The 11,514-nt window shown below is 50.6% G+C and overlaps 3 protein-coding genes across 3 annotated transcripts; 2 read left to right on the top strand and 1 right to left on the bottom strand.

Annotated features, from left to right (window-relative positions):
• Nucleotides 1–2,659: 2,659 nt before the first annotated feature.
• On the top strand, nucleotides 2,660–5,338 carry LOC124655050 (endoglucanase 23-like). Its single transcript, XM_047194017.1, has 5 exons — nucleotides 2,660–3,112; nucleotides 3,190–3,492; nucleotides 4,366–4,527; nucleotides 4,611–4,886; nucleotides 4,994–5,338. The coding sequence occupies exons 1-5, from the start codon at nucleotides 2,960–2,962 to the stop codon at nucleotides 5,336–5,338; spliced, it is 1,239 nt and encodes a 412-aa protein (XP_047049973.1). The 5' UTR covers nucleotides 2,660–2,959.
• A 1,217-nt stretch (nucleotides 5,339–6,555) lies between these two features.
• On the bottom strand, nucleotides 6,556–8,203 carry LOC124654671 (cytochrome P450 71A1-like). Its single transcript, XM_047193667.1, has 2 exons — nucleotides 7,310–8,203; nucleotides 6,556–7,194 (listed from the first exon to the last, which is right to left on the bottom strand). The coding sequence occupies exons 1-2, from the start codon at nucleotides 8,195–8,197 to the stop codon at nucleotides 6,574–6,576; spliced, it is 1,509 nt and encodes a 502-aa protein (XP_047049623.1). The 5' UTR covers nucleotides 8,198–8,203; the 3' UTR covers nucleotides 6,556–6,573.
• A 728-nt stretch (nucleotides 8,204–8,931) lies between these two features.
• On the top strand, nucleotides 8,932–10,582 carry LOC124654891 (cytochrome P450 71A1-like). Its single transcript, XM_047193864.1, has 2 exons — nucleotides 8,932–9,850; nucleotides 9,962–10,582. Exons 1-2 carry the CDS (start codon nucleotides 8,945–8,947, stop codon nucleotides 10,580–10,582), a joined length of 1,527 nt encoding a protein of 508 aa, XP_047049820.1. The 5' UTR covers nucleotides 8,932–8,944.
• Nucleotides 10,583–11,514: the final 932 nt, after the last annotated feature.

The raw sequence follows: 11,514 nt of genomic DNA, 5'->3' as shown, positions 1-11,514 counted from the left end.
GAACGTACTTTTTTATGGTAATGTATTATAAGGGAGGTTATATATATTCAAAATAATTACAAGAAATTGCACATTTTCAATGAACGTTGTAGAATAAACTATTTAGCTATTCTTCGTGAGTCATGACCAACATGAGAACTAATTATAGCTGCATATTTTTCGAAGAAATTCTAAAGTTAATACAACTTATAAATACATGTTCTATATGCGTTAAGAACCAAATGACACCTTACAAGTACTTTAAATATGTGTAACGGCCGTCCTCTTGTAAATGCAAACAAGAAGTAAAAAAAGACCTATTAAATTTGAGAGGGTTAGGAAATTAGTATATCCATGAGAAACCCTATAAGAGATAGGTTGACCAATAGAAATCCATGACTTTGTGCTAACAATGTAGCGTTAGACATGCATACCTATCTCACTATAACATATATACTTTACTGAACAATCCACCAAATATGTATGCTAATTAGTGTTGCGCAACCAACAAGGCATAACATTAGTTATGTTTCTACTTATCTTTTCTTGAAACAAAATATTATGGTTTTATTGCAAACTAAACAACAATGAAACTATACTTGCATACATAAAAAATGATCAGCTAAAAATTAACATATTTTTCTAAAAGAGAGTATTATGGTTTTTGGCTTACATTCAATTTTCGTAGAAAATACAAATAACAAAACTAAAAGTAAGCAAATATGCATGAGCATTCAAAACTATACCATCATAGCTCATTGGATCCAGGACTCCGATCTCAGGTGAGACAATTCAAGTGATGAAATTCAACTCCAAATATGAGACTTTGTTCAATCGATATCCTTCATCACTTCCTCGAGGTGAAATGTGGAGGTCAAAGATGGAGCTAGCATAAAATCATTGGTGTCAAATGATTCCACCGAATTCCCACTGATCTGTGTAATTATAAATAGAAGAACTCTACTAATTATGAAACGTGTCCAATAATTTCAGTAGAGTGACACTTTCCCAACGATAAAATTTTGTGACTTCGCATTGAAACCCAAACTTGGAGACATAAACTTTCTAACTTAAAATATTTTTAATTTTTATATCTCGCAATTAATTTCTACTTCCATCACTTATTTGGTCTTTATTATGTCAAAGGGGATTGTCATTTTTGCACCTCATATTCGTGATGATTGTGACACTCTTCTCGCATCTTAAATTGCATAAGTGAGTCAAGGAATCAAACTAAAACAATGGTGTCATGTTGTTAGATTTTCTTATTTCAAACTTATATAAATAAACATATGAGTTTTGACCTAAATCTGGTTGATCACACCAAACACCCATGGACTTTTTATATGAAGTCTAATTTGGATAGACATTTTTTTACGTAACATGGCATTAATGGGCCGTTAGGAAATACAACTTATTTTTTCCATAAAGGACACTTCGTTAGACTTAAAGGTTCACATCAAGACGATAAAGGACACAAGTGTTCACACTTGACCTCAACATTACTAGAATGCACACCCCCACATAACAAAAATGTCAACACAATACTTGTACATGAAAGACACATAAGTGCGCCTAAGGTGGTGCATTAAGGGCCGATCCATACACTATACTGAAATCCATGTTGGGTAAATATATCTCTCGTCACCTTCTTTAAGCGTGTACAGAACTTCATAAATATGTTTCTGTTCTCCAAATGTTATAGCTAGAGATAGCCACAAACGGAGCAAATAGTGGACTGGAACATGACCTGCAAAGGAGAAGAACTTCTGTGTTAACAGGGTTGTGGCTATTACTAGAGAAGCTAATTGTCTCAAGGCTAGGTGTTAGCTTTTTTTGAGTGGTATCTTCTTGGTGTGACACTTTGAGTTGATAAAGGTCATATGCATTGGTTGACGTCGAGGCCGGGCTTTTCCCTTTTTGAAAAAAATAGAAGTGTTCCCATCGACACTGGTGACTACAATGGCACGATTAATTGAATACGATTGCATTTTCTCTTATTTTGCAATTAGACCTTTTTGCTCTTTTGCTGCTTATGGCAAAATCTGCTCTATTACCTATGAAAACAAAATGAACAACCACTGAAGGTACACCACTACTACACTCCATGTAGGATTCCAACCGTATGGTCCATTGGTCCTACACTCTACTACTACGTGCCCTTGCTGAACCGCTGCATGTGACCACACTGAGACCGAGCTCACTTGCTAGGTGCTGTCCGCCCGTGTCGTCCATGAAGAACCCTGAAAAAACTTTGGCCGCACCTCTGATTACCACCACTCCCGTGACCCCCACCTTTGTCCTTTAACCCTCGCGATGGATTCGCGCCAATAAATCCAACTTAATTCCACCGGCTGTATATATACTCGGGTATACCTTAAACTCTCTCAAATGCACCCACAAATGTCGTGTATTTATTCCTCTGGGAATTATGGACGGCATTCATCCCCAGCGGTTTCCACCGTGAATTCGAATCAAATCTTGCCTCAAATTTCGCCACTGCACCGTTGCACAGACAGCACGAGCGAGCCTCACTGCTGCGGAATGCCTTTACGACAGGTCGATCGGGGGTCTATAAATACGCGCCAAATACGAGGAGAATGCACCGATCAGTCGCCATTCACGTGCTCCAGCAGCCTATACTCTACTGTAGAGTGAGCTCGAGATGGCCTCTTCTCCCGTCCACCACTTGCGCGTGCGCGTCCTACTACTGCTTGCACTGTACCTCGCCTCGGCCGCGGGCTCGGCGTCGGCGTGGCCGTCGTGGCCGTGGCGGCGCACCTTGAGCGGGCAGCACGACTACCGCGACGCGCTCTCCAAGTGCATCCTCTTCTTCGAGGGCCAGCGGTCGGGCCGGCTGCCGGCGTCGCAGCGCGCCGCGTGGCGGGGCGACTCCGGCCTTACCGACGGCCAGGCGGCGGGCGTCGACCTCGAGGGCGGCTACTACGACGCCGGCGACAACGTCAAGTTCGGCTTCCCCATGGCCTTCACCACCACCATGCTGGCCTGGAGCGTGCTCGAGTTCGGCGACGACATGCCCCGCGACGAGCGCCGCCACGCCGCCGACGCCGTGCGCTGGGGCACCGACTACCTCCTCAAGACCGTCGCCCACCCCGGCGTCGTCTTCATGCAGGCAAGCGCACGCCACTGACCACTCACATTGCACCGTCACGTCCATGTCATGCCACGGCTGAGCTGCGTTTGGTGCAGGTGGGGGACCCGTGGAAGGACCACGAGTGCTGGGAGAGGCCGGAGGACATGGACACGGAGCGCACGGTGTACAACGTCACCACGGGGAGGCCGGGGTCGGAGGTGGCCGGGGAGACGGCGGCGGCGCTGGCTGCGGCGTCCATCGTGTTCCGCGCCGAGGGCGACCGGGAGTACGCCGAGCTGCTGCTGGCCAACGCCAAGAAGGCGTTCGAGTTCGCCGACACGTACAGGGGCGCCTACAGCGACGACCCGGACCTCAAAGCCGCAGGCTGCCCCTTCTACTGCGACTTCGACGGGTATCAGGTCAGTCTACCTACTGTCTTCTTGCTCCCGTTGGCGCCATGGCCAGACCTCTGCTTGATCACGAGAAACACTGCAGCGTAGAGCGTACACACATGGTGTCGCAGTGCGGCTAAGCTGGTAACATGGCACCGTGCAAAGCGTTATGTTCTGCTTATGTGTAGCCCTGCAGCCATTTGCCTGACATAAAAAATGACAGCACACAAGACAAAGTTTAATTAGCATCAGGTTTCCTTCGTCTGGCCAAAAGAAACAAGGCAGCTGTACAATACTTTGTGTTGCAGGCTTCCAGCATCGCTACTTCGGTACCTTGATGCGAAGTAGTTGCTGAAGCATAATTAGCGTCAGAATAGCAAAAAACGAATGACACTAGTAGTGTCTATAACAGGACTTAACAGAATCCTCTCAACTTTGGGAACAAGACACCGGGGTTTTTGTAAAATAAATAACTTGACTTCAGCTTACAAGTTACATCACTTTGCAATTAGCACAAGAATAGAACATGCAGAATTCTCTGAACTTTGGAAACAAGACACCGCGGTTTTTATAAAATAAATAACATGAATTCAGCTTACATCATTTATCAATTAGCACAAGAATAGAAGTGGCATACTGCAGATGAATTCTGTGCCGTAAACAGCAGACTCGAATTTCTATCTCTGAACTTGTAGAATTCTAGTTTCTAATAACTCAGCTTGATCACCTTCAGCGCTCATTCATTTCTGCATCGTATAGGCTCATGTATTTCTGATACCGTGTTGTGCGGCAAGAAGCAAATATTTCTCCATAAAAGAAGCTCCGTTCTCACAAATTCCAAAATCGCCATTTTCAGAAGAATAAGAGTTTCAGAACTGACCAAACTGACATCCTTGACAGGATGAGCTGCTGTGGAGTGCGGCATGGCTACGGAGGGCCTCTGGCGACGACAAATTCCAGGAATACATCCAGGTTAACGGCAAAACCCTCGGAGCAGAGGACAACATCAACGAGTTTGGTTGGGACAACAAACATGCTGGTCTCAACGTTCTTGTTTCCAAGGTTCTGACCAACGACTCCATCAGACTTATACAGTTACTGAATGCATACTCTTCTCCTAACTTAGATGGGTGACTGGTTTACAGGAGTTCATAGACGGCGTGGCCCTGTCTATGCAGTCCTACAAAGAGTCTGCAGATAGCTTCATCTGCACGCTCATCCCAGAGTCGTCATCGCCGCACATCCAGTACACGCCTGGGGGCATGATCTACAAGCCTGGAGGCAGCAATATGCAGCATGTCACCTCCATTTCATTCCTCCTCCTAACCTATGCCAAGTACCTTTCCAAGTCCTCTCACACTGTTAACTGTGGGGATATTTCAGTTGGTCCGGACACTCTTCGACTGCAAGCCAAAAAGCAGGTTATTATCACTTAGGCGCCTACTTATATACGTAACCATCTGATGCAGGGACCTTGACTAGTTAAACTCTGAAATTGCTAACTTCACCTATGTTTTTTGTCTTTCAGGTTGATTATCTATTAGGAGACAATCCGATGAAAATGTCGTACATGGTCGGGTATGGCGACCTATATCCTCAACGGATCCACCATCGAGGATCATCCGTGCCGTCCATCAAGAGCCACCCTGAGCGCATGGCGTGCAAAGACGGCACGCCTTACTTCGATTCATCTAACCCAAACCCTAACCCGCTGGTCGGGGCAGTGGTCGGAGGGCCGGGGGAGGATGATGCTTATGGGGACGAGCGTGCTGATTTCAGGAAATCTGAACCAACCACCTACATCAACGCTCCTTTGGTAGGGGTTCTTGCCTACTTTGTTGGCAACCCAAATACAGGACATATCAGACATTGAGCATTAGTACTTTGCCATGTAGATAAAGGAGTGAAAGAAATTACAAATTAATACTAGGTACAAATGAAACTTGTAGGCTTGTGTTTAGATGGCACCACATATTCATAGGAGTGGATTGAAGAGCACGGGCTCTATGAAATAAATGAGAGTTTATTTTTCATGCATGTTCTTTCTTGTGTCGATGTGCATAGTGCAATTTAATTTCATTAGGGAAGAACGTTTGCGCTTCGCAGAATTATTTTGGTACGAAAAGTACTCTTATACTTGAAATTAAGAAGACAATTGTAGTAAAGAGGGTTTTAAGTGTCAGTATCATTCGAGAGTTGCACAGAGCAAATGTTGATGCTTTGTAAATTGCAATACAACTACTCTCTCCCAGTTAAAAATACAATGCAAATTAGTTTTATGTTAAGTAAAATTGTTAAAAAAATTATCAGACTTGTGCTCCGGTGTTTTCTGAAAGTTTGTTTTGCACGACTTCCAAAGCAAAGATCAAAGACTTCCAAAGCAAAGATGAAAGTTTGTTTTACTTAAGGAGGAGTGTGTCATGGGAAGTGGGCAGTTGCAGGCTGCGGTGGTCAAAGCCATCCGGCTGCTTTGTGGAGCATGCAAAAAAAAGTGTCCGAGGGCCCACAAAAAACATGAGCCTCCGACCTTTACATATATAGATCAGAGGGCCCACAAAAAAACGCGAGTCTCCGACCTTTACATATATAGATCAGAGGGCAGTATACATGCCCAAAATTAGCTAGATTTCCAACTTTCTCCTCCCATGCTGCAGTCCATGAAACCACCTTTAGCCATCGATTTCTCACGGCTTTGGCAAAATCATGTACTGTAGTTCGAAGATCTCACCACTGAGCTTGGCCAAGTCTTTTGCCAATTCTGGCGAGTTGCCTCGATACCAACTCATACCGACGAGCTCTAGTGAGGCAGGCCACCACACGCGGGCAAGGCCGCCAGCCAGGCATGGCCACCACGCGGCACAGCCAAACACACCGGGCGACAAACGGGGCGGGGAGGGGAAGCTCGCCAGGGCGGGGCGGAACTCGCCGGGACGTGGTGGGCAGCTGAAGCTGAGTAAGAAGAGAGGAAATTTGAGAGAAAAAAAAAGTAAAATGACTTTTTGGGGTTTACAATCCGGTTTTACAGGGATCAGATCCGGACATAGATTTTGCATTTTCCGCGCCCTGCACTCTGTTTTTACAGGTCACGATTTACACCATAGAGATGCCCTAAATATGTGTCTTGCACTTGGGGAAGAGGCGTAGCGGAGCTAGTGGCGGCGTGGTCAGCCCCGGTGCCTCGCTCATGTCCAGACGTGTTCCGATGGGGAGGTTCCAATCGAAGTGGCCGACGAGGCTGGCAAGCGCGATCTCCAGCGCCGGAAGCGCGAAGCTGATGGCGGGGCAAACCCGCCGGCCGGCGCCGAAAGGGAGGAGCTGGTAGTCGTTCCCCCGCAGGTCGATGCCAGTCATGTTGCCGCCGTCAAGGAACCGCTCCGGCCAGAACTCTTCTGCCGCGTCGCCCCATGCCGCCGGGTCGCGACCGACCGCCCACGCGTTGATGAAGAGCGCGGTCTTCGCCGGGATTTCGTATCCCTGGACGACGGCCGCCGTCGTCGACTCGTGCGGGACGAGGAGCGGCGCCGGCGGGTGGAGCCGGAGCGACTCCTTCAGCACCGCCTTCAGATACTCCATCCTGCCCAGGTCGTCTTCCTCGATGGTCGGCTTGCCGTTGGAGACTCGTGCTACCTCGTCCTGCAGCTTGGCCATTGCCCGCGGGTTTCCGACGAGCTCCGCCATGGCCCATTCCAGCGTGATAGATGACGTCTCAGTTCCAGCGAAGATCATGTCCTGCATATGCAAGAAATGGCTTAGCCGCGGGGCAGAGGATCAAAAGGAGTAGATAAAATTTGTTGAGAAACTATAATCAAGAGAATTACTATGCGATTAGTTGATTGATGGTCACCTTGACAAGGCTTTTGATGCGATCGTCGGTGAGCTCCAGTCCGGCGGTTCCTTCTTTCCTCAGGCGCAGCAAGACGTCCAAGAAGTCCTCCTCTTCCCCTGCGCCGTAATCACACTTCTTCTCAAGGTGCTCTGCGATTATCTCGTTCAGGAACTTATGCCAAGCTTCGACCTTGCCGTCGAGCCTCTTCTCGAGCCCCGTCGCCCACCTGACCACCTTCGCCGCCACGTCAGGAAGCACGTCCTCCGCCTGGAGCCCCGACATGAAGGCTGTGGTGTTCCCCATAAGCTGCTTCATCTTCTCCATGGTTGCCCCCGCTGTGCGAGCGGCCGCGCGGGTGACCACTGCGTTGGTGTAGCCGTACAGGAGATCCCTTAGCTCCACGGCCTCACCCGCCTCCGCGGCGCGGCGGACTCCCGCCACGAGGGCAGCTGCCTCGGCGGCGCGCACGGGGCCGAACGAGTCAGCGCGGCGCGGGGACAGTAGGTGGACCACGGCCATCTTCTTGCGGCGGCGCCAGCCGTCGCCATAGGGCGCGAAGGAGATGTTTTTGTCAGGGCCGAAGGAGAGCTTGTCCACCGCCGCGTTGGGAACGCGGGAGGCGAAGGCGAGGTCGTGGTTCCTGTACAGGTCCGCCGCTGCTGCCGCCGTGGACACCACCAGCGTTGGCCTGCGCCCGAGCTGCAAGAACAGGAGGCCGCCGTCGGTGCCGTACCGGAGGTGCAGCTCCCGGAGGGAGCGGTGCGGGAGGTGGCCTAGGAGGTGGAGGTGACCGAGGAGCGGGAGCGACGGCGGCGAGGACGGGAGTTTGCTGCTGCGGCCTCGGGCCTTCCTGACGACGGCATAGCAGAAGGCGAGGAGCACGGCGATGACGGCGTACGGAAACATCCTTTCTCAACTGGAAAATCCGATCAACTTCGAATCGAAGGTAATTGTGCTGAATACTTGAAAATCTTGGCCCGGATATATATCGCGTGACCTTGTGATGAGGTTGAGGAGCAGCCACGGCTTTTCATATCTTTGGTCAATCCATTTTTATCACTTGTTTTCGTGTCAAAATAGGCACCGAGTGGCGGCTGGGCCTTAAAGCAACAGTTGCACGGTGAAGTGTACAGCTCGCGCTACATTACAAATAAGTAGTGGCACCTAGGTTCTATGGAACTCATTTACTGTGCGGATAAAAAACATATTTCTATATCTCTAAAAATTTCAAATAAATTCTTGCATGTAGAGGATGCCCGTATGTATGGGCGTGCTTCTTTTCATACCTAAATTTGAAAGTATGTAGCTTAGGTAAAAATGACAATTTTTTCAGAAACGGAGGAAATAGAAAACATCATGATCAATCATTAGGTTAAGAAAGATCTAAACCAATCCATCGTTTTCTATACACCCGCCTCTCGGCAACTTGTTTGACACCATCACGTCACGTGGACGAAATCACAAGTGACAAAATGGAGTGATCTGAAGAGACGAACGCTGCCGTGGCTGCTCCTAAACCTCACAACGACACACGATGGCAGGTCTACCACTCGATCCCTATTCGTTCAAGCCAGGACAATTCGAGTTCTGACTATTATCACCGAGTGAGTTGAGGTTGATCGGGCAACACATTTCCCGGTGGAGCCCGGGAGGATGTCTCCGTCGTACGCCGTCGCCGTCCTCACCGCCGTTCTCGTCGTCTTCTGCTATGTCATCCAAAAAGCTCGAGCCAGCAAGCACAAGCTCCCGCCCTCGCCTCCTTGTTGGCTGCCGCTGCTCGGCCACCTCCACCTCCTGGCCCGCCTCCCGCACCGCTCCCTGCGCGAGCTGCACGCCCGGTACGGCACCGACGGCGGCCTTCTGTTCCTGCAGCTCGGGCGCCGGCGCACGCTGGTGGTGTCCACGGCCGCGGCGGCTGCGGACCTGTACAGGAACCACGACCTCGCCTTCGCCTCCCGCGTGCCCAGCGCCGCCGTGAGCAAGCTCACTTACGGCTGCAACAGCATATCCTTCGTGCCCCACGGCGACGCCTGGCGCCGCAGCAAGAAGATGGCCGTCATCCACCTCCTCTCCCCGCGCCGCGCGGATTCCTTCGCCCCCGTGCGCGCCGCCGAGGCAGCCACCCTCGTTGCCGGGATCCGCCGCGAGATGGCGGCAGCAGCTGCAGGGGATGGCGCCGTGGAGCTGAGGGAACTCCTCTATGAGTACAGCAACGCGGTGATCACCCGCGCGACCACCGGTGCCGCGGGTGCCACGGCGGCGAGGATTAAGCGGCTCTTGGGGAACTCCGCGGCGTTCATGTCGGGCCTCCAAGCGGAGGACGTGATGCCGGACGCAGCGGCGAAGGTGGTGAGGTGGGCGACGGGGTTCGAGAAGAAGCTCGACGGCGAGGTCGAGGCGTGGGACGAGTTCCTCTCGGAGATAGTTGCCGAGCACATGGAGAAGAAGGGAGACGGTGGCCCGGGGGAGGAGGACTTCTTGGATGTCTTGCTGCGGCTGAGGGAAGAAGGCGCCGCCGGATTCGAGCTCACCGACGATTACATCAAAAGCATCGTCAAGGTGATCAGATCCTCAATCACATCATAGAAATTCCACCAATATTCCCAAAGAAATTCGAACTAATCTTCTGTCTTTGCTCCTCTTGTCCGTGGTTGTTTTGTGCGTGTGCAGGACATGATCGCCGCCGGAACAGAGACATCCTCGGTCACCCTGGAATGGGCCATGGTGGAGCTCGTCAGGAACCCTCGGGCAATGGCCAAGCTGCAGGAAGAGATAGCCAGAGTCACCAGCGACAAAGCGACCATCGAGGAAGACGATCTTAACAACATGGAGTACCTCAAGGCGGTGTTGAAGGAGGCGCTCAGGCTCCACCCACCGGCGCCGCTCCTCATCCCGCACGAGTCCACGGTGGCAGCGGTTGTACAGGGCTACGAGATCCCGCCGAAGACGGCGCTATTCATCAACGCGTGGGCGATCGGGAGGGACCCAGCCGCGTGGGGGGAGACGGCGGACGAGTTCCGGCCGGAGCGGTTCCTGGGCGGCGGCAGCGCAGCGGACGTGGACATGAGGGGGAACGACTACCAGCTCCTCCCATTCGGCGCCGGTCGGCGGCTCTGTCCCGGCATCAGCTTCGCGATGCCAGTGCTGGAGGTCGCGCTCGCCAGCCTCGTGCGCCACTTCGAATGGGAGCTTCCCGCCGGGACGCGTCTGGACATGAGCGAGGCGTCGGGGCTGACCACGCCGCCGCTGGCTCCTCTGCGCCTCGTCCCCAAGTGTAGAGCGCTTGCTTGATTGCCATTCCGCACAGCAGTAGCGGTGCTACTGCCCACTGGTAGAAATAGTACTCCTCAGGAATCTAAATTTAGATGAACTTGTGATACCTAAATTTAGAATCTATCTATCTAGTAATCCTGCCGGTGGTTACACCGTCGACAGCGTTGCCCATGTTATTGGGCCGGTTGCCCATGTTATTGGGCCGGCAAGCTAAACGCCGCAGAATTTTGTGAGTTGGGTGGTTTTTCTTAGGTTCACAGGGAGTATGCATCCCTGGTTCCATTTCATTTCAAAAATAAACCAAAGTCCCACTTTTTAAAGAAAGCTACAGAGATTAACTACAGCTACTCGACCATAGAAACTGGGAGTATAGAATGACTCGCAGGCAAAGCGCTGATCAAACGCTGAGGGGACAACTGAAGGCACACAGCGTCTCTGCGCTGCAAAACTGGGAGCAAAGCTTCACGGAACGACATGGATTGAATATCCTCCGGACGTTCCTGGATGCATTTTCGTTGCAGGAGTCCAGGAAGATATCCAATCAAAGCTTGTGCACTTCGAATTGCCTCTAGCATCAAGGGTGTCATGACTTTCTGTGCCTACAGATCCATGATCAAAGTCAGGACCCCGGAGACCTAGCGGTTGCGCCTTAAGCTTTGTTGCCCATTCTCGGTTTCTGGTATTGGAAACTGTGTTTGCTCTCGCAAAGATTTCTGTAATTAAACATTCTATTCTATCTAATCGGGTAGCAGGATCGACCGCCTTAAAACTCAAATCCTTGAACGGCACCATCCAATTCCTTAGATAAGCTAAGATCAATCTCTAAACCTGTTTCATATTGAACCAGGTTGTTCTATTAAAAACTAAGCTATCTAATCAGGTGGAACTCAACAATCAGGTGGAACTCAACAATAGAGGGCATCTTTACAGGTGTACCCATGATCACATGG

This window comes from Lolium rigidum, chromosome 5, assembly GCF_022539505.1.
Source record: "Lolium rigidum isolate FL_2022 chromosome 5, APGP_CSIRO_Lrig_0.1, whole genome shotgun sequence".
NCBI classification, from domain to species: domain Eukaryota; kingdom Viridiplantae; phylum Streptophyta; class Magnoliopsida; order Poales; family Poaceae; genus Lolium; species Lolium rigidum.
This window is presented reverse-complemented; position numbering and strand designations above follow the sequence as displayed.